Below are 22,199 nucleotides of genomic sequence, written 5' to 3' on the forward strand. Positions count from 1 at the left end.
CTCACAGAGATTCCCCTGCCTCTGCCTCCTGAGTGCTGGGATTAAAGGCGGCGTGCGCCACTAAATGGATGCTTCTTTCTTTCTTTTGGAGCAGAGTGGGGCTGGGCGGTGGTGGCACACGCCTTTAATCCCAGCACTCGGGAGGCAGAGGCAGGCGGATCTCTGAGTTCGAGGCCAGCCTGGTCTACAAGAGCTAGTTCCAGGACAGGCTCTAGAAACTACAGGGAAACCCTGTCTCGAAAAAAAAAAAAAAAAAAGAAAAAAAAATGCTGCCTATGGAGCAGAGTGTAGTGGTACTAGGAGTTGAACCCAAGGCTGTCCAGACTCTAAGCAAACACAATACCACTGAACTACAGTCTCATCCCATCCCCCAAGTTTCCTTTCATATAAGGTCAGAGACTCCTCGTTAAGACACAGGGTGTTACTGCCTGGTGGCACACGCCTTTAATCCCAGCACTCACACTTAAGAGGCAGGCTGATCTCTGAGTTCAAGACCAACCTGGTTAAGAGTGAGTTCCAGGACAGCCGTGGCTACACAGAGAAACTCTGTCTTGAGAAACAAAAACAAACAAGCAAGCAAAGATGGAGAAAAGACCAGAGGTGAGGAACAAAGTCCCACAGGTAATTGAGAACAGAGATCTCCAGGGTAAGACTGAGTTGGGGCCTGAGGTCAGGAGCACTGCTTGCTGGGGGAAAAGGGGGTAGAAATGGCACAGAGAGATCACATTTACCGAGTGAGGTCGTGGGAGGGGGGGCTCTGAGCAGACAGTGTCATGGTGGAGGGAGTGAATGTGAGGGATGGTGGTGGTGAAGGTAGAACTGACCTACTACCCCAAACCTGTACACTGATTGCTCCGAGTATTTCTTTCTCTTGTCTTACTGCCACAGCAAATAACTTCAAGTTGTATTAAGAGGATGGTAGGAGTGGACAGCCGAGGCTAGCAAGATGGCTCAGGGGCTAGGAGCACCAGCTGCTGCAGCAGAGGACTCGGCACCCACACGGCAACTCACAACCCCTGTGACTCCAGTTTTAGGGAACCCGATGCCTCTTCTGGTTTCCACGGCACCGTTACCCTTCACCCGGATACACACACACACACACACACACACACACACACACACACACACACACCTAAAGATAAATACAGCTGTGTGGTGGAAGTGCACACCTTTAATCCCAGCACTCAGGAGACAGAGGCAGGCGGATCTCTGAGTTCGAGGCCAGCCTGGTCTACAAGAGCTAGTTCCAGGACAGGCTCCAAAAGCTGGTCTATAGAGTGAGTTTCAGGACAGCCAGGGCTACACAGAGAAACCCTGTCTTGAAAAAGTAAAAAACAAACAATTTTTTTAATAAGTAAATTTTCCTTTGAAAAACGTATTTGTGTATGTGCAATGCATGGGTTTAGACACATATGTGCTACACACAGCATGTGTGTGGAGGCAGAGGGCACGTTTCAGAGGCTGGCTCCCTCCCACTATGGGTTCTTAGGTTCAGTCTCATCATCGGCCCGTGGTAATCACCTTACCCTATGTGCCATCTCCCCAGCCCATAACCTGTCCTCTTCAGAAGTTGGTTTTTAGGGAAAGTTTGTCAGAGCAATACAAAGCTAAGGAGATCATGCTGTCTTGCGGTCCAGGACCTTTGCATGTGCTGTTCTGGGGCCACCCCATTTTACCTACCTCTGGGATCATCACCTCACTTCCCTGGGGAGGCCATGTGATCACCCTCTTCCAAGACCAGGCCACCTGGAGCTCACACTTCCCCAAAGTGCATGCCATTCTTTATGATTCTGCTCACAGTGCCAAAAAAATAAAAAAAAAATAAACCAATCCCTGAAACCTATTTATAGACAATTATATTAATGTTTCTCCTACCGGACAGGGACTGCTATATTGTACTCTAACACAGGCAACCCTAAAAATAAGTGAATTAATTTAATGTACTAAATATATTATCAAGACAAAAATGAAGGGCCCCAATTTTCTTTTCTATCTTGTTTTTTAAAATATTAAGTACATTGGTGTTTTGCCTGCATGTTTGCCTCTAGGAGGGTGCCGGATCCCCTGGAACTGGAGTTATAGACGATTGTGAGCTGCCATGTGGGTGCTGAGAATTGAAGCCCAATCCTCTGAAAGAGAAGTCAGTGTTCTCAACCACTGAGCCATCTCTCCATTCCTGGCTCTGATCTTCTGAATGCTTTACCATGAGGGGTGTGTGTGTGTGTGTGTGTGTGCGTGCGCGCGCGCGCGCGCGCGCGTGTGCACGTGCACCGAGTGCAGGTGGCTTGGATAAACTGGAGCTGAAGCGGCAGCTGGCTGTGAGCTGCCATCGAGGTCTGCTCCACGAGCTCTCCAGGCCCCGGCTTCACCTTAAACAGGCCAGGCAGGTGCCTCTGAGACCCTTCTCTGGAGAAATCACATCCCACTCACCCTTGGTCAGAAGGGAGACAGCGGAAGTGACTTCATGGGGAAATGCCTTGTCAGTCAGAGAATTTCTCTCCCACCTCCCCATCTTAGGAGTCAGCTTGGGACTGGGACAAGGAGGACCAGGCAATAAGACAAAGGGAGAGAATGTGAATAGAGCCAAGAGAGTAAAGTCAAGACCCAAAGAAGCAAAAACGAAACTGTTGTCCTCAGTGCCCAGCGAGGTCAGCAACCCATGTCCCTTTAGCATCCAGAAACCAACACAGTGAGCGGTAGGTTTTTACCGTGTGGAGTCATGTCATATAGCTGTCAAAACACCAGGGGGCGCTGCCCCAGACCAAAGGGCCTGATGGGTGTCAGAAGAGGATTAAGGGTTACTACCTACCTACATAGGCCCAGCTTGGGTCCTGCAGGGGTATGTGGGGTGTGTAGAAAGGTCTCCTTGGGTCAGGAGTGGCCACCATTTAGGCATGCAAACTAGAGGGAGCCCCTTCCACACAAGCCTAGACCCAGGGAGGTATCACAAAAGAAATCAAAGCCCACGAGTAAAGCTTGATTTAGGAAATAGACCAGAGTTGATGTCCACAAAACCTGAACCCAGTTTTGGGGGTGGGGATCCCAGAATTGTGCTAAGAATAAATAAAATCGGGACAAATCAATGATGCAGGACTTGGCTTCTTTTGGCATAAACCAACGGCTCCGAGGCATTGGGGACCGTGGTGATCCGGGATCAAGGGCAGAGTCAGGTGTGTGTGCGCGTGAGGGGGATGACAGCGAGTCTGCCTAAGCTCTCGGTCCTGGGTCCTGCTCGGGCTCGATGCCTGGTACCCCTCGTATGTCCGGCAGCAGGCGACAGCCAGCCACGATGTCCAGGCGCTCGGCAAGCGCACAGAGGTCCCCGCGAGCCAGGCGCACGCTGTGGGCGGCCGCCAACCCCGTGGCCTGAGCAGCCGCCAGCCTCCCGGCCAGGGCGGCCACATCGCGGCCCGCACGGCGGTACACGCCGCTCACCGCGGCCGCCACGTCGTGGTCCAGGCGCGCCTGGCTATCCGCCAGCCGGAGCTGCAGGAGCGAGCGCGCAGGCGCCACGGCCGGGGTCTCCTCGGTGCCCCAGGTCTCCTCTGCCTCGCGCTGCACCACGAGTGGGGGTAGGTCTCCCGGCGCCTCCGTGGGCTCGGGCTCCGGTTCCGAGTCGGTCTCCGCTGCCTCTCCGACCACGCGGAGTCCCGTGGGGCGTCCGCGAGTCGGGCCCGAGGGACCCAGGTATAGCTCCTCCTCCTCCGACGAGGACGCAGACAGCTCCGAGTCGGTCTCCACCGCTTCCCCAGGTACCACCGTCCCTGGCCTCCGCCGCCGACCCTGGGACGATGCCATGGCGCGGAGCTTGGAGAAGAGGAGCGCGGGGACGTGAGGTCCGAAGTACCAGCCCCTCCACCGTCACCCCCCAGCCAGTTCAGGCTCAGCCTCAGGTTCCTCTGGTGTACACATGGGTTGGAATTCTGCATCTCAGTATCATTCGTATGTACACTGGGGAAACCGAGGACCGGCCAAGCAAAGCTTTGGAACTAAATGGGTCAGCGAGGGGTAAAACGCTTGTGAGTTTGACTCCCTCCTCCCCGCCCCCAGGATGGACATGGTGGAAGGCTCAAGAACTGAGACCTCTCAAGTAGTCCAGCGACCACTGCGCGCGCGTGCGCGCACACACACACACACACACACACACACACACACACACAAAGTAACTATAAAATAATAATAACGCCTGTAATCCCAGCGCTCGGGAGGCAGAGGCAGGTCTCTGTGTGTTCGAGGCCAGCCTGGTCTACAATAGTCCCAGGCCATCCAGAACTACACAGAGAGACCCTGTCTCAGTGTAATACAAAATAATTTTCACAAAAAGCTTTGTAACCAAGAATTCCCAGAGTCCTCCAGCACAGACCACATCCTCCACTGTCCTCCTGGCCAGCTCGCAGCCAACACAGACGCCAAGGCGGACGCGGAAAGCACGACCGCTCGAGGGGACACTAACGGGGGGGAAGGGGGACACGCTAACACGGATGACACTAACGGGGGGACGCTAACACGGGGAACACTAACGCGGGGACACTAACGGGGGACGCTAACGGGGAGACACTCACGGGGGACACTCACGCGGAGGACACTCACGGGGGACACTAACGTGGAGAGGGACATTCACGCAGGGACACTAACGCGGGAACACTCACGGGAGTCACGCGAGGACACTCACACGGGGGACACTCACGCGGGGACACTCACGCGGGGGACACTAACGGGAGACACCGACACCACGGTCCCAGACGGCCATACCAGGTCTCCGAAGCTCCGAACCCGAGGGATTCGCCGCCGGGCGGAAGTGAGGCGGTTTTTCCGTGTGGAGTCACATGAGTCAAGCTCCGGCCAATAGGAAAGCGGTTAGACAAGTCGTTTTCGTGTCGTATTTTTTAATATTTTGGAAAATTCTGTAGGACACTTGAATTTTTTTTGTTGTTGTTTGTTTGTTTTTTGTTTTTAAACTGGGAAAGTCACTTGAGTCAGAAACTCAGCCAATGGGAATGTCCGAAGACCCGGAAACAACGAGAGAAGCGAAGTAAGGGCGGAAGAGGTTAACGTGGGAGGCCCAAGAAGGGGCTCGATGCACCCGCCCCCTCGCTTCCGCGTCTTCAGCGGGCTCTGCGCCTGCGGAGGAGGCGTGGCTATATCAGTGCACCAATCAGAGCGGCTCTACCTCCTGAGCTGCCCAATGGGAGCCGGAAGCGTTGTCTGGGAGCGTGGGGCGCGAGGCGGTGCATGGCGGACGCGGTGCTGTTCGAGTTTCTGCACACCGAGATGGTGGCGGAGCTGTGGGCCCGGGACCCAGACCCTGGCTCAGGGGTGAGCGGCACACCGTGGCCTCGGGGGTGACTTCTCGGTGCGATCGAGCCCTCCTGGCCGGTCATTGCTGAGGTGGCGTGAGATGACTCGGGACAGGGGCTCAGTTCGGGGCCTGGTCCTGGAGAGCCGTTGGTATTTAGGGTAATTGGCTGTAGACTAGGGACGGATGAGGACTCGCCTCGCCACCCAGTGTGCAACTCAACATCTTAATCTCCCTATCCTTCCGTTTTCTCCTTAGAAGATGCACCCTAGCCGTACCCCGTCTTATCTGACCCTGCTGCCTGTGTGCCCCGGGTGACCCACAGCACACAGTGGGTCTTTTAGTAGGGATTGGCTCCAGTAGTGAGTAAAGACCCCACCCAGTGATGTGGAGGGTGTTGCTGGGGTCACTGAAGTATTGTAACCCATAATAGTTCCTATCACTTACGTGTTCCTTTGAGCTGTCCTGGGTGTCACACTCCCATTTTCCTGGGTCTTCCACCCCATCAGGCAGGTCAGCCTGACCCTTCCATCTGGGCCATGAAAAGACTGCTCTGTGTCACCTTGACTCTCAAATAAAAGGTTTACAAATAGCTTTTCCCGAGTCCGCAGAAATGTGAGCTTGCCGGGCCCTCTTCTAGAGGCTCCTACTACTGCCGCTGGGGTTCCACAGCTGGGATAATAGAGTTGGTGGGAGTGAGGCCTGAGCAGCAGGGCTCAGGAACTTCCCTGACTTTAAGCTACATGGCAGCTGTCATGGCCTCCTCTGGATCCTTCGGTATTGGAGGTCAAGGCCTGCAGTAGAGACTGCTCTGCCCCTGCATTATTATTTTCTCTCTTTTCTTCCCTGACGCTCCCCCCCCCCCCCCCATCTCCTGAGTATGTGGTCGTGAGGCAGGTTTTCACTGTCTAATCCAGGCTGGCTTCTGATGAAGCCACTCTGGCTGGAAAGTGCTGGGATTATAGGTGTGCAGGTGTGCAGGCTCCAAACAACTCTTTTCCTTCTCTGACTTGGGAAAAGCACCTCTGGATCAAATGCGGGCCCTTCTGTGTCTGGTTTGCGCGCTGTGCTCCCCGTGTGATTCTCCTGGCCTCTGCTTCCCAGGGGGCTGCACCTGGAATCTATTCTAGTCTCAAACACATGATCCTCCTGCCTACACTTCCCAAGTACTAGGATGTGAGGCATAGATTATTCTTAATTATGTCTGTAATGATTGTCTGAAATTTTTTTCTAATTCCCTAAACAGTATGATGTAACTAGATGGCAGTGACAGTGTATTAGCATTATAATCATTTAGTATTATAATCATATAGAAGAAATTTGCAGTCTATAAGAAGGCTGGGGTTATGGCTTAGTGGTAGAGCCTCTGCCTAGAATCCTCCAGTGAGGGGCTAAGGGTATGGCTCAGTGGTAGAGCCCCTGCCTAGAATCCCCCAGTGAGGGGCTGGGGTGTGGGTCAGTGGTAGAGCCCCTGCCTAGAATCCCCCAGTGAGGGGCTGGGGTATGGCTCAGTGGTAGAGCTCCTGCCTAGAAATCCCCAGTGAGAGTCTAGGTTTTATCCTCAGCACAACAAAATAAAGCAAGGTCTGTGGAGGAGTATGTGGGTTATTGCAAACACTCCATTTTATCAGAAGGACTTTTGCAGTTTATCTGTGGATGTTAAATATTCAGGTCCTAGAACAGCACCTGAGGCAGACAACTTGTTTTTATTTTCATGATTGGGACTTTGAAAGAAGGACCATGTTTTGGAAGCTGCACAGGCTCTGTGAACAGCCAAAACCAAAAACTCAATCCCTCAGCTCCAGAATTTATCTGTGGATAGATAATCTGCCTGACCCAGCTGCTCTTTGCTTTGTACTGTGTGTCATTTATCCCAATACTGGTGACATCTCTCCCAGCATCCTCTCTGTGTATTACACCCCCTATTCCTTCTACCCATGATCATGTGGTCAGGGGGGACAGCCCTAAAAACACACTGACTGGCTGGGCTCTGGTCTGTTCATAGGCAATAGAGTCCCTGCTTTATCTCCCCCAGGATAATAAGAGACAAAGAGCCTTTGGAAGCGCTGCTGTGGTGGGGGCTTCTCTGCACACCTCCCTGGCCTTCCCCTGCTTTCTGTTGTCTCACTGTACTCAGAGTTTTCTTTGGGCTGTCAGCTCCTCTCACAAATATGACATGGAGACTTGCTAATTATGAAAGCCTGCCTTAGCTTAGGCTTGTTTTTAACTAGCTCTTATCACTTAAATTAACCCATTTCTATTAATCTACGATATGTTGTGTATAGCCTGTTCTGCTTTCTTCCTTCCCTTCATGTCTCCTCTGTACCTCAGTTATCTCCTACTTCCTGTCTCTGTCTGGAAGTCCTGCCTGTACCTCCTATAGTCTATATTCTAGCTCTCTATTAAGCCCATCACAGCAATGCATCATCACACAGTGTACACATATCCCATACCATTTACCCCCTTTTGTCTAAATAAAAAGGAACGGTTTTAACTCCAACATAAAATTGTAAAATTATACACAATAAGAATAATTATCAGGTAAGAATTACATTCACAAAGTTCAGTCCATTTGTATCTGGCATATTTGAGAAAATACTTTATCTTACCTTGATTAATTTAAAGTTTATACCTAAACATTTCTATCAAAACTTTTCCATCATGAAACAATCTTTTTAGATTTCAAAATATTTTTTAGGTAAACAATTTAAACTTATATGTTTCTCAACCTTAAACACTTTATACCTCTTATGTAAGTTTTCTGCGTTTCCAATCTAGTCTTTAATACCCATTAGAGACCTGGGAAGGATATACTATTACCCAAGTAAACAAGAAGTGCAGAGCAAGCAATTTTCAAAACTATAGAAATGACAGAGAGGGCTGGAGAGATGGCTCAGAGGTTAAGAACACTGGCTGTTCTTCCAGAGGTCCTGAGTTCAATTCCCAGCAACCACATAATGGCTCATAACCATCTGTAATGAGGTCTGGTGCCCTCTTCTGGCACAGAGGTATATTGTATACATAATAAATCTTTAAAAAAAAAAAAAAAGAAATGACAGAGAATCTGACTGCCTAGACAGTCACTGAAAGTTCCTCTGGAACACCGGGGTATTCATCTTTTGCCTACAGGCCTAGATTTCTGTGAAGCAGGAATTTTTGAAGGAAGGACTGCCCTACACTGTCTGGCAAAGTTTGGCAGCTGCTGTCTTTTGTATTCTGCTTTTCCAGTTTGGACAGCATACTGTCAACAGTTAAGGCAAGGGCAGTTTCTTGCCCAGTGACTAACTTTCCCACAAATGAAATCAAACTCCATATGGAGGTTCTTCAATGCCCGTCATCCTTTTTTGAAGTAAGTTGGTGTTGTCAGGAGATGTGTCTCATTGTCATGAAAAGCCTATGTCATTAAAATATTTTAAATGCCATATTTTGTAGGTCTTTGAAATGTTTGAAGACTGTCTATCTAAAATATATCTCTCTGTGATCTTAACATACCTAACATAACTACAAGTTTAATTGTTACAGATGATTAACTACTAACCTGTGTTTTTAATTACCCTAAATGGCTTCTAATAATAGCTTTTTGTTGTTGTTTTCATTTTTTGTTTTTTGCTTTTTTGAGACAGGGTTTCTCTTGCCCTGGCTGTGCTGGAACTCATTTTATAGACCAGGCTGGCCTTGAACTCACAGATCCACCTGCCTCTGCCTCCCAAATGCTGGGATTAATAGCATATGCCACCACTGCCTGGCATTATAATACCAGTTTTTAAGGACTAGAACTTTACATTGCATTTTTAAATGAGCTCCATAGGTACAATATGTTAAACAAGAGTAGCAGCACATATACATATAACAAAAATAACCTTAAATACATATCAATATACAAAAACATCTTAAACAAAAGTTAGAGCATATAAACAGTATAACAAAAATGACCTAAAATTTGTATCATTAAACAAAAATATCTTAAGGAATAGAAACATGTACAGTATAACAATAATAACCTTAAATTTGTATCAGTGTACAAAACTCCATACCAATGTAAAATATTTGAGACTAGTAGTTGGTTTTTTAGTTTGAAAGTAGATTCAGCTGGGCGGTGGTGGCTCACACCTGTAATCCCAGCACTTGGGAGGCAGAGGCAGGCAGATCTCTGTGAGTTCAAGGCCAGCCTGGTCTACAGAGTGAGTTCTAGGACAATCAGGACCATTTTTGTCTCAAAGAAACCAAAAGGAAAAAAAAGAAAAGAAAGCAGATTCAGTTCGATAATCTACTCTCTTATCCTATCATTTCTATATCCCTCCTCCCTTTTCAGATCTGGATCCCTGAATCTAATCTCCTTTGTTCAGCTTTTTTCCTGACCAATAATAACTTGTAACCAACCCCCTAAACAATGACAAACATCCATAACCCACCAAATAATCAAAACCCACCCACCCCACTTCTTGGGAATATGGGCATCATGCTCTCTACACTGTTTCCTGTTGTCTGGGGTGACGGCGTCTTTAGGGGACCCTGAGAAAATTGGGATAATGGTCAAGTCCTGGGAGAGCTAGCTGTTGTCCAGTCTTGGAGTGATGGGAAGGTGCAGGCTTCTCTGAAGTTTGGGTGGACAGTCTGTGAGGCTGGACCCTCTCAGCCAGCAGCTCTGAAGCTGTTCTGGATGTAGAGTTCTGAGGAAACTGCAACAGAGGCGCTGAGAGGCTGGGTCACCTGGGCTACTTGTTTATTGGTGTCTGGTCCTTTTGTTCTGGAAATACAAACTTCATATATTTGTTTGTTTGTTTGTTTTTGTTTTTTTGAGACGGGGTTTTTCTTTATAACAGCGCTAGCTGTCTAGCTGTCCTGGAACTAGTTCTTGTAGACCAGGCTGGCCTCGAACTCAGAGATCCTCCTGCCTCTGCCTCCGGAGTACTGGGACTAAAGGTGTGTGCTACCACACCTGGACAACTCTGGGTGGTCAGTTCTGCCCTTCCATGTGAGACCCCAGAATGTAACTGGGGTCTTGAGGCTTGGCTGGCACTTTACCACTGAGCTGTCTTGCTGGCTTTGATGTTTCATTTGTTTTTATCTTTATATCTTGGTGTTGAGATAAGATCTATTATGTAGCTCTGGCTGTCCCGGAACTCACTATGTGGAGCAGGCTGGCCCTGAATTCACAAAGATCCACCTGCCTCTGTCTCTGGAGTTCTGGGATTAAAGGTGTGTACTATCACATCCAAGGGGGTAGCGTTTGAGACAGGGTCTCTCAGTATGTAGCCACAGCTAGCCTCGAGTTTGTGATTCTTTTGCCTCAGCCTCCCAAGTGCTAGGGTCAGAGATCGTACTGCCATGCCTGGCTAACACCTTGATTTGAAATGTAGGTGCTTTCACCCAGGCCCCCCTGCATTGAGCTAGCCCCTTGATTGTGGCGTGTTGAGGTATAATCGAATACAAGGTCTCAGGCATACCTTACTGCTGAGCCACACCTCCAACCTTTTCCTGTAACTGTGTGAGACAGGACCTCATGTAGCCCAGGCTGGTTTCAGCTTGCTGTGGTTGAGAATGACCCTCATGCTTCTGGTCTTCCCACCTCTGTTACCCAAGTTTGGGGACTATAGGAGTACCTCACCACAGGTGCCTTGAAATTTTTTCTCGATATAGGGTTTGGCCAAGTTGCCCACTCTGACCCTGAATACTCTCTAGCTCAGGCACCATGTGACCTTCCTCCCTCAGCCTTCCAAGTAGCCCGGATGTCTGGTCTGCAGAGGGCCTAGGGCAGCCTCTTAACTCTTTGGAGCCTGTTTCCACCTATGAAGTGCAGTCGGCCTTAGCTCCCCAAAGTTGAATGCAAGTAGCGTTCCCATGAGCACCTGGAACAGCATGCCCGCTCAGCCCTTCTCTTCCCTTCTTTGGTTGGGTATTTGTGCCAGCAACTGACAACCTAGGTGAACTCGACAGCTAGGCCCCAACCTCAGGGATGACATGGGGCTGGGGACAGATGAGGGCTGGATTCAGAGACTCCACCTGGGCGGAAGACCAGGACAGCTTTCAGGAATCAGGTAGAAGGCTCTAGAAGCTGAGCTTTCCAGGCCGAGGGGAGAGAAAGCTGGGGAAGAAACCAGCACAGTGTCTTCCTGAACCTCCCTTTCTTGACCTTCTAGGGAAAGAAGAAGAGCCTGTCGGTCCTGGAGGGCCTGGGCTTCCGCGTGGGCCAGGCTCTGGGTGAGAGGTGAGAGCCAGCTCCGCCTGCCTTCCTTTTCTGCCTGGGATGGTGGGCAGACCTGATGTTGGGGTTTCAGCTGGAAGACCTAGGGTGGGGAACCAGATGGCCTGGCTCCATTCAACATCCTTCCCCAGGCTGCCCCGGGAGTCACTGGCCTTTAAAGAGGAGCTGGATGCCCTCAAGTTCCTATGCAAAGACCTGTGGGCAGCCATGTTCCAAAAGCACATGGATGGACTCCGAACCAACCACCAGGTGGGTGTGTGAACTGGCCTGGCTCAGTGCCAGCACCTGGCCTCCAGGTTGGGGGCAGTGGAAACCCACAAGGAAACCTCCCAGTGGGCCCACTGGGGACTTGGGAAGCAAGAACCATAGATTCTCCATAATCATCTACACCTTCACCTTGGAGCCCCAAAGGGAAGCCAGGGCTGCAGTCAGGTGGCAGGGCTATTTCTGCAACTTCAACCTGCCTGTCAGGAGTGAGCTAGCTAGTGGCCTCAACATGATGATTCTTGTCCCAGGCTTGTGGTAGTCCCCATCGAACGCCCACACTGTGCCCATTCCCTGCCACTGTTTCATGGGCCAGGGCTTCAGCTTCCAGCACTCCTGCCAGACAGCGACTGCTTCCTACGAAACCACGTGTCCAGCAGGGTGCCCAGGCCCCCAGCAGCGCTGAAGGATTGGGTGCTGGGGTCCTTGGGTCCGTTCCTTGGGTCTTCTCTCCCTTCTGTCTCTTTTCTGTCGCCAGGGGACCTACGTGCTGCAGGACAACAGCTTCCCCCTCCTCATCACCATGGGCTCGGGGTCACAGTATCTAGAGGAAGCTCCCAAGGTACTAGGGGAATACAGGAAATGCCCATCTGCCCACCCCTGCTAGGCCTCTGGGCGCGGGGCCTGGTGTCCCCTCCTCCCACAGTGGTCTGTGTCCCCCATCCTAGTTCCTGGCCTTCACCTGCGGCCTCCTGTGTGGCGCCCTCCATACGCTGGGCTTCCAGAGCCTAGTCACCGCCTCTGTGGCTGCCCTGCCTGCCTGTAAGTCACTCGGGAGCCCTCAAATGTGGTGTAGGCTTTGGGGCTTCCCCATCCCTGGTCCCTCAGTGTTGGGAAGGGGAACCAGAGTACCAAATCACACCTGACAGGGAATTTGAGGCCCAGAGACAGCTAACGTGAACATACCCATGTACCCAGCCTGCCACCCTGGGGTGCCTCTAAGGAGATGTAGCAGTGGGGCATCTTAGGAAACCTGGCCAGGTCCCCTGATGACCGTGAAGTGTGGAAACCTACTGCCCACCTGCTCTTATCTTAACCCATAGAGCACTGCTGGGCCTGAGTCCCGCTCCTCACCATTGTGGGGACCTGGGATGAATGAGCAGACATGTCATGAGCTCAGGCCAGCCCTCCTACCTCCTACATGTTCAGTCACCTGTCCCTAGGCTCCCTCTTGGTCTAGGATTTGGGCCAGTTGGGTGGGGGCAGTCCCCAATAACCCACTTACTCCAGGGCTCCCCAGGCTGCTGGTGCAGGTGAGCAGCCAGCCTGCTGACAGGCTTCCTGTCCCAGCCCCAGTTAAAATTGGCTCTTCCCTTCCAGGTAAGTTCCAGGTGGTGATTCAGAAGTCCTGAGGACCCCAGCCCACAAGATGGTGGCACCGTGGCCCTGTCTCAGCGGTCACCTCTGCAGGTGGTCTTGTAGCTGGAGCTCACAGGCTCTAAGCTCATCATGTGCTTCAGACGAGGGAATGGAAGGAGCCGGAGGGCCCCGAGGGGCAGGACGGTCCCATGACTTCAGAATGGACATGGAGGACACTGGGGCATCACCCACATGACAAGTGTTCAATAAAGGTTCTTTACACGGAAACAGACCTGTGCAGTGGCTGTCACAAGTCCCTCTGCTCCCACCCCCACCCTGAACACCTGGCCCAGCTCACCAGCTCTGCCAATGAACACATCGGGGACTGCCCCCGGCCCAGCAGGACACGGTGCATGCAGCCGCACCCTGCCACCTTCTTCTGGTTGTATTTGTAGCATCTGAGGCTGCACTTGGACTTGAGCCTGGGCTCTGCTGCCCACTGCTGTGTGGGTAGGTACCCAGGCTCAGGGACTGCAACCTGCAGGGGAAGGAACAAGGGCCAATGGGTCTTTATTAGTTTTTAATTATGTGTATGTCTGCCGAATCTAGTCCGCTGCAAGGGCAGTATGCATTAATTATGTGTATGTCTGCCAAATCCAGTCCGCTGCAAGGGCAGTATGCATTAATTACTGAGCTTTTGATCGCTCCAATCCCCAACCCCCAGACAAGGTCTCTCTGGGCTGGACAGGACAGAAGGTTCAGAGGCTAAAAGTGCTTGTTGCTTTTGCGGAGAGCTTGGGCTTTGATTCCTAGCACCCACACAGTGACTCACAACCATCTATAACTCTACTTCCACAGGATGTGAAATGCACTGTTCTGACAACTGTGGGCACCAGGTACCCACACAAACAAAACAGTCATACAATAAGATAACAAGACAAGGTCTAGCTAGCAACTCAGGTTGACCTTGAACTCATGGATGGTCCTCCTGCCTCAGCCTCCCAAGCAACGTCTGATAAGTGTCACCAGGCTCAGCTGGGTCCCTGTGGTTGGGGCATCCACCTCTAGAGAGGTCCAGATGTCCCCTATGTTCCCCGGCCTGCCCCTCTCTCCAGTTCCCTACAACTAAAGTGTTAGTATCACAGGTTGCATACATGACCCCCTGCCTGGTCGGCCCCACCCTAGTCCCCTCCCTAGGTCCAGCAGCCTTGAATTTCTGCCCTTTCCTTGCTACGCAGCCTAGTGGGCAGGACTGGCACTCCACGGTTCCCCTCTAGATACATCTCTGCCTCCCAGGTGGGCCAGAGGACATTCCCCAAAGAAGGGGCTTGAAGGAACTTCACAGTGGGAAGAAAGTAGCCTGGCCTCGACAGCAGGAGGCAGCGTGGCCACCCAGGCCCCCGGTGATGCAGGGAAAGAATGCCACAGTATGGAGCGCCCTTTTCCCAGCACCACCCTGGCCCGACCAAGCACAGGGCAGAACCCTGGAAGTCGGCACTTCCTTTCAGTTCCCCACTCTGTGTGGTCCGGGGCAAGGAAGAGGCTTTGTATCTCTGGGCCTCAGGTTTCTCATCTGTGAAGTGGACACGACTTCTGTGGGCTGTGATGATAAAGGGGCTACCGAGTGACCAGGTTCGGGAGCCGCTCCCTGTGTGTGCTGTTGCCAGGGTTCTATGCGAAGCATCCAGAGCCGCGCCTGGTAAATGGGTCAGCTGGTGCTAGCCCTAAGGGCCAGCCCCGGGCTGGATGGACTCATCCCTTTGACAACCTCAAGAAACAGGTGCCAGTCTGGCCTATTCATCAATGAGGAAGCCGAGGCCCAGAGAGATGAAGTCACTGACCCACGGTGGTCACACAGCTGTGCCACAGACGTGGAATTCTTTCTGCCTCCTCCCTCCCAGCAGAGGTGCGCAGAAACCTGGTGGGAGGATTGCTCTCCACCCCTTCCTGGGTTCATCCAGTCCAAGGTACCCAGTACTAGAGAGCAGCAGGTCAGGCGCCTGCCCAAAGGGCGGGGACACACGCCGGAGAACCGGCCGAGCGGGCGCCACTGGGCTCCAGCTAGGCCTGCGTGTGGCCACGGCAGGGAGCTGGGGCCGCGGGGCCACCACCAGGTAGGTACTGGGAGCCCTGACTGGGATGGGGGAGCATGAGGTGGTGGGCTGAACCGCTGGTCTGATCCCCAACCCTAATTACCCAGGTTCCCATTGCCCTGGGCCAGACAGTATCTCCCCAGCTCATCTCTGACTCCTCTGAACCTCTTAACACGCTGCTCGCCCCCACCCCACTGCCTGAGTCTCCTCAGAAGGAACCAGTTTCTCTTTGCCACAGACGTCCCTTCTCTCCATCCCTGTGTTTAGTTCCCACATTTATTATGCTTGCTTTTGTTTTGTGAGAGAAGGTCTCGCTATGTAGCTCTTCCTGACCTCAAACTCAGAGATCCCCTGCCTCTGTTTCCTGAGTGCTGGGATTAAAGGTGAGGTGTGTGCTACCATGCCGGGCAGTTCCCTACTCTTAGATTTTAGAAATTTTCTGGCTCTGCTTGGTGGCTCCCCAGACCAGGCTGCATCAGCCTCCTATAGTGCCCCCCCCTTCCACGCCCCAAGCTCTGTACTCCCTACCTGGCTCCACAGTAACCCCTCATCATCTGGCCATTGGCTTTCCTTCATGGGGCCATGCCAGCTTCTCCCTTCAGTGCCCACTCCAGTGACCCAGAGAAGCCCCCCTACCCCAAACCTGAACTGTGCCTCTTGCCTGTCCAAGGTCGCAAGGAGTCATCTTAGACTAGGCCAGGGACCCCACCAAGCTGATCACTGACCCTTCCATCTAGGACCCGGCCACTGACGTCACGGCCCGCCATGCAGAAGAACTGCAATGTCCACTTCACCAAAAGTGGCCGGACCCCCAATGAGCAATACTTTTTGGATCCTGACTCGGGGCACCAAAAAGGTACGAGTTCAGTCTTGAGGGGGTGGAGCTGCGGCAAGAGAGGTGGGTGGGGTGGGTGGGTGCTAAATTTATGTGCACCCGCAGAAACAGGCTCCAGGGAGAAAAGCCACAAGAGCCAATGGTTGTGGCACATGCCTGTAGTCCTGGCATTTTCCAGGCTGAGGCAGGAGGATTGTTGCAAGTTCCAAGCTAGCCTGGGCTACAAAGTGAGACTGGTCTTACTGAAAAGAGCTGAGACAGGGTCTTGACCTCCTACCCCAGCCTCCCGCGAATCTGATGCTCGAGGCATCCACGGCCATGCTTGGCTCTTGTAGAACCCAAAGGCTGGAGTGTTCACTGTGGGGGGAAAAGGAGCAGGGAACTCCCTTCTGAAAGTCTCCAGGAGGTGGGGGACGACTTCCAGAGGAATCATAGGTGGGAGGAGGGGAGGCCCCTGTTGAGTGTGTCTGAGGGAGTGGCTCAGGCTCCCACAAGAACCAAGGGGAGCGGGAAGAGAGCAATGACCTCCTACTAAAGCTGTCACAGACTGCCGGGGTCTGACAGCTCAGGGCCCACCTGCCTTCTCAGCCCCTGGCCTGTCCCTTCTCCATGTCACCACCCTTTACTCCGGCCACTTCCGAGTAGATCCTCAGCCATCCTCACCCTAAGACCCCCCCTAGGGATGCAGGAATTTAGTCTCAGGATTTGGGGTGCCAAGATGCAGGAATGTCTGGTAGTGTCCTCTCTCTGTCTTCCCTGGGAAGCATGGACCCTGTGTGTCCTGTGTCTGGCCTCATCTGGGACCTTTTTGCTCCTCCTACTCCTGGAGCCTCTGGGGCTCCCATGGATGCTCCAGTCCAGCCTTGCCAAATAGCACAACCTGGTTCAAACCAGTGTCCTCAGGGGGGCCGGGACCCAGTCCCAGTCACCTCCACTTCCTTCCTTCCAGGATGCTGTCGTCAGTGGTACCAGGACCCGGTGGCCACTCACGCCCATGGGCCCTGTCAGCTGCCCCCCAAGGCTCACTGGCAGCAGGCATACCGCAGCCACCGGGGTGGCAGCGGCTGTCGCAGGTGTCCCCAGCCCCTCATTCTGCAGAAACAGCAGCGGCAGCGGCAGCAGCGACAACCCCCACCCCTCCCTCCCAGCCCGCTGCGGCAGCGGCACTGTCCAGTTCGCAGGGCCCAGAAAGGGTCACCTGCAATCGCCGCTGCTCGCATAGGACCAGCCAGCGCCCCCCAGCCTGCCACCTCATCACCCACAGCAGTATCAGCCATGGCCAGCAGCGGCCCAGCCCTGCCCTCTGCAGCCGGTGCCCTCCTGGAGCCCAGCGAGCCCACCGAGGCGCGGCCTCTGCCTGCGCCCCCAGCCTGTGGCTCCTTCACCTCCTATGGCGCCGGTGCTCAGCCCAGGCCTTCCTTTTGGGGCTGTGTCCCCATCTGCCTCGCTTCCGCTCCCTGGCTGGTGGTGCCTTGGGCCTGTCCTCACTGTGATCCCTGTCAGGAGAGGGTTTATCCCAACCCCTTGGTCTCTTCCTCAACTGCTGGGGACCCTGATTTCTGGGCCAGGCCCGTGCCTCTGCCCTGTCCCTCGGCTGGTGCCCTGCCTCTGCTTTCTCTTTTCTTAGCCCTCCCTCCATGGCTCACAAGGCCAGAGAGGCCGTGCGGTAGGAGGTGATGAGGACCTGGGGCAGCATTTTGGTCAGCTGTGGTGTTGGGGGGGCACAGATCGAGAGTGAAGGTTAAGGAAGATGTGGGGAGTGCATGGAGGAGGGGAGAACACTCAGGGATGGGGGGCATGGTCACCTGGTGCAGTGGGCCACAGGAAGACGCTCAGTGAGGAGGTGACAGTCACGTTGAGGACAAATAAGACAGGCAGGAAAGGGGACCTGGCTTGGAATGGGGCCATTGTTAGGGCAGGGTCATATTAGGCACTGAGGCAGCCTGCTCCAGGGACAGTCAAGGTAAGACAGGCATATAGGCTTGGGGTGTCCCTCAGAGGAGGGGACACTGGGAGGAGGGAGGGGCTGACTCATGACCCAGGTTCGGGGTGGCGATAGCAAAGGTGGGGACACGCAGCTGTCTCAGGACTGAAAGCACAGCAGCAAGAATGAGTGGGCACTCGTGGCGAGGTTGGGCATGTACAGCCTTGCCATGGCACCTGGGGCCAGGAAGTCCATTTCACGTGCAGGAAAAGGAGGCTTAGTAAGGTGAGGCCACCCATCGATTAGGTATGGTTGGGGACGAGGTCACCTCAGCTCACCTTCTCCTAAGCTCTTCCTGGCTCTGCTACCAGGCACAGCCACACCCCGGAGCCCACTGCATTGACTTCCACAATTGGGCCCTACCTTTTGGACACCCTAATTCTAGGTCTAAGAAGTAATGCTCAGGGGGACAGGGTGCCCCCTGCAGAGGGGACTTTCTTGTACACAGGGCCTTCTGGGATGAGGAACTTGTGTTCTAAATTGTCATTAGACTCGGGCATTGACCCACGACTGGTCAGCCTCCTTCCCCTCCTTACTACCTAGGGCCTTTGACACAGAATGGACAAATGGCTCACAGGCCTCGCTCAGTTCCTAAGTACCTGTGAGGAATTAGGAAGTGTGTGACACTTTTGGGGGATGTGAGAGTATTGTAGCCTCTGCGGGCCTTGTGCCCCAAGAAAGGTCTATGGGATCTTCCTAGGAGAACCATGGGTATGCAAAGGGCTGATCCAGGGCCAAGAAGTTCAGATTCTGCAAATCTCTAGGTCAGGACTGGGGCAGAGCCTAGATAGATGCCCTTCCATGGAGGGGCGGGACCTGAGTCACCTTGGGGATTCAGGAAGGAGGATGCTGGTGGCAGAGCAGGGCTGGCTGGAGGCACGGAGGGCACATGGGATGAGGGAGGGTGGCACCTAACCAGCCTCATTGACTCAGTTTCCCTCTCCCACCTCTAGACATCCTGACGGAGGATGATGTCTACTGCAGCTGTCTGGCTAAAACCCTGTGTCACGTACCTGTCCCTGTGACCGTGGGTTTCTATGCTCCCTTTGGCTGCCGTCTTCACATGATGCTGGACAAGATCATGAGTGAGTGTCTGCTTGTATCGAGGGCAGGCAGGGGTGGGGCAGGAAACACCGTCACTGGTCCCATTCCTGCTCTCCAAGTCCCATCCTCTCCCTACCCCCATCCCCCACCAAATCTACTCTGAAGAACCTTCTTGAAATATACTCTGCTCCTTCCACCCCTGCTCAAGAACACTCCTTGCTCCCTAGTGCCCTAAGGAGAAAGCCTGGGTTTTTCACTAAGGCTGCAAGCCACAACCCTGCTTTTGATGTAAGCCCTGCACTCTGGTGGGGGTTGGGGGGTTGTCTCCAAGACCCCAAGCACACAGATGTACCCTGAAGATGCCAGCAGAAAGTTAGCCAGCTGTTGGACACAGCCTTTGCCACGCTCTGTCATGGCTGCAGTTCAGCTCCTGCTGGCCCTGCATTGCTCCAAGCGTGCAGCAAGAGAGGAGATGAGGACACAGAAAAGGGTGCTCTGAGTTCCAGCCCTGGGCTAGGTCGTGGGCGAGGCGACAGTCCCGCTCACTAATCACTGGTCTCACGTCCAGTCCCAGAGGACTCAACACCCATTGTTCAGATGCTGCCAGGACCTCCTCGGTGCTTGGGGGATGGAGGGATGGCCCTGCCCTCTCTGAGAGACACATGCACCTGTCCTCAGTAACACCAAGAGTGGAGGAGGGACAGTTAGCCAGAGAAAGATGCAGGCTGTGTTCCCGCTGCCTTGTCTGGTCTGTCCTCTTCCCACATTTCACTAACTCATTCATTCACAATCCATTCATTCATCTTGTTTCATTCATTCGTTTATCCATCCATTCATCTCCTTGTACCTGGGCATTTCATTCATTTGTCCACCTATTCATCCATTCCCCCGTTGGTATGGAACCTTGCCTGGTCCCAGTTCTTTCCACCTCGGTCCCATCCTCTCTCCAGGGAGGTCCCTACTTCTGTCCTCGACCTCCCAGTCTCTCTCTTCAGGCCTCCCACCTCCACCTATGTGCCCTTGGGCTTAGCCCCTCCCTGCCATCTCCGCTAACATCTTCCTTCCCCTCCCCCAGCGCTGATGCAGCAGGAGGCCGCGCAGCGCGAGAGCGAGGAGCTGCAGCGCGTGCAGTGGCGACCGAGGCGCGTGCGCGGCTGGGGCGTCCCGCAGCTGTTGTGGTTCCTGGTGTTTCTGCAGCCGGTGATCACCGAGCTGCACCTGAGGCGCAGGAACGTGCGCTTCCTGTTCATCCGCTTTAGCGCCTGGCAGTACGCCGGCACCGACAAGCTGTGGGCGGGGCTGGTGACCACGTTGTGCGAGGGCATCCGCCACCACTACGGCGCGCTGCCCTTCAGCGTGTACTCGGTGCTGGGCAACAAGCCAGGTGGTCCACGCGAGGGCCTCTGCCAACGCGAGTGGCACTGCCGTCGCCGCGTGTGCTTGGCACTGCTGGCGCTGCTGGCCGCGCTGTGCCTGGGCGTGGGGCTGCTGTACCTGTCGCTGGGGGGCCATGCGCCGGGCCACTCGGGTCGTGGCGTGCTTAAGGCTCTGGGAGGCGCAGCTACCACGCTGTCGGGCTCGGGGCTGCTCATGGCCGTGTACTCCGTGGGCAAGCACCTGTTCGTGAGCCAGCGCAAAAAGATCGAGCGTCTGGTGTCGCGTGAGAAGTTCGGCAGCCAGCTGGGCTTCATGTGCGAGGTGAAGAAGGAGGTGGAGCTGCTCACCGACTTCCTGTGCTTCCTGGAGATCTACCAGCGGCGCCGGCTGCGCGTGGTCCTGGAGGTCACAGGGCTGGACACTTGCTACCCGGAGCGCGTGGTGGGCGTGCTGAACGCCATTAACACGCTGCTGTCCGACAGCCACGCACCCTTCATCTTCATCCTGGTGGTGGACCCCAGCATCCTGGCCGCGTGCCTGGAGAGTGCAGGCAACATGAAGGGCACGGCAGACAACGGCTACCTGTTCCTCAACCGCACAGTCACGCTGCCCTTCTCCGTGCCAGTCATGGGCCGTCGCACCAAGCTGCAATTCCTGCACGACGCGGTGCGCAGCCGCGACGATCTGCTGTTCCGGGAGCTGACACGGAAGCTGCAGCCGCAGAGCCAAGGCTCGGGCGCCGGCGAGGGAACTCAGCTGCTGGCGGTGGAGACACAGGCAGACGGGGAGCGCACGCAGGGCCACGTGGACGCGGAGGCTGCGCGGCGCATCCAGGAGGCGCTCTGCTGCCTGCACGACGAGCACGACTGCTTGTACGAGTACGTACCCGACAACGTGGTGTCCATGCGGCGCATCGTCAACACTGTGCCCATCACCGTGCGCCTCTTGCAGCAGCAGCAGCACCAGCAGACGGACCGCGTGGGACCCACCCCGCGCCACGCTGTGGCTTGGGTGGTGCTCGCCAACCAGTGGCCTTGTCGCCTCAGCTGGGTGCTGCAATGCCTGGAGGACCGGCAGCAGGCGGGGGGCGCGCCCGAGGGCCGCGCACGTCTCTGGGACGTCTTCTGCGACAACAGTCGCGAGCTGCACACCATGACCAAGGCCTTGCAGAATGTGCTGGACCTGGATGGCGACCCCGAGCTTTTTGAGCGCTTTCTGGGCACTGATTTCCCATTCACCGTGGCCGAGGCACAGAGTTTGCTGCGCTGCACCGTCAACCTGGACCATTCCATCCGCCGCCGCATGGGCCTCATCAGGGCCGTCAGCGCGCTCAAACCGCCCAGCCCACCCAAGTCCCCATCCCGGGATGATCCTCAGGCCAGTCACCGAGCCAATAACCCCGCAGGGACTTCCCAGGTGGCCCATGGATCAGGACACAGTAGAGAAGCACATTACCCTAGGGACCGGACCGGCAAACCAAGGCTGATGGCCTAAAAGTCCTTTAATTTCATGGGGTGTAGAGGCCGCTTGGGTTTGGAATGAAGAACACCAACAGCCACGGGTGGCAGCAACATCCCGCCTGTCCTGATGAGGGTGTGAAGGCAGGGCTGGGCTCAAGACCAAAAGGGTTTGGGATGCATACACCCTAGTGACTTTGGAAGCCAAAGGGTGGCAAGTAGTAGCTTCCCGGAGTAGGCTGTTACCGCCAGTGTCTGAGCCAACAGAGGGGCCAGTGAGGAACACAGGAGTCAAAAAAGCAATAAAGGAAACTGTGGAAAGCCAGGGCTGGCCTTCATGTCATG

General features: G+C 54.3%; 3 protein-coding genes across 4 annotated transcripts; 2 read left to right on the top strand and 1 right to left on the bottom strand.

The window, feature by feature from the left end:
- Positions 1 to 2,965: 2,965 nt before the first annotated feature.
- On the bottom strand, positions 2,966 to 4,960 carry Bloc1s3 (biogenesis of lysosomal organelles complex 1 subunit 3). 2 transcript variants are annotated; one of them, XM_038340021.1, is made up of 2 exons: positions 4,702 to 4,960; positions 2,966 to 3,807 (listed from the first exon to the last, which is right to left on the bottom strand). In XM_038340021.1, exon 2 carries the CDS (start codon positions 3,796 to 3,798, stop codon positions 3,208 to 3,210), a length of 591 nt encoding a protein of 196 aa, XP_038195949.1. In that variant the 5' UTR covers positions 3,799 to 3,807; positions 4,702 to 4,960; the 3' UTR covers positions 2,966 to 3,207. The 2 variants fall into 2 exon arrangements, with proteins under 2 accessions (XP_038195949.1, XP_038195948.1); XM_038340020.1 differs by having other exon boundaries at positions 4,753 to 4,955.
- A 240-nt stretch (positions 4,961 to 5,200) lies between these two features.
- Positions 5,201 to 13,352, top strand: Trappc6a (trafficking protein particle complex subunit 6A). The gene is made up of 6 exons (XM_038339427.2): positions 5,201 to 5,316; positions 11,437 to 11,504; positions 11,633 to 11,750; positions 12,244 to 12,327; positions 12,434 to 12,527; positions 13,086 to 13,352. Exons 1-6 carry the CDS (start codon positions 5,233 to 5,235, stop codon positions 13,115 to 13,117), a joined length of 480 nt encoding a protein of 159 aa, XP_038195355.1. The 5' UTR covers positions 5,201 to 5,232; the 3' UTR covers positions 13,118 to 13,352.
- Positions 13,353 to 15,922: 2,570 nt separating this feature from the next.
- Positions 15,923 to 21,891, top strand: Nkpd1 (NTPase KAP family P-loop domain containing 1). Its single transcript, XM_038338418.1, has 4 exons — positions 15,923 to 16,013; positions 16,942 to 17,391; positions 18,930 to 19,061; positions 20,096 to 21,891. Exons 1-4 carry the CDS (start codon positions 15,923 to 15,925, stop codon positions 21,889 to 21,891), a joined length of 2,469 nt encoding a protein of 822 aa, XP_038194346.1.
- The last annotated feature ends 308 nt before the right edge of the window (positions 21,892 to 22,199 follow it).

The sequence above is a fragment of the Arvicola amphibius genome, chromosome 8 (genome assembly GCF_903992535.2).
Source record: "Arvicola amphibius chromosome 8, mArvAmp1.2, whole genome shotgun sequence".
Lineage (NCBI taxonomy): Eukaryota > Metazoa > Chordata > Mammalia > Rodentia > Cricetidae > Arvicola > Arvicola amphibius.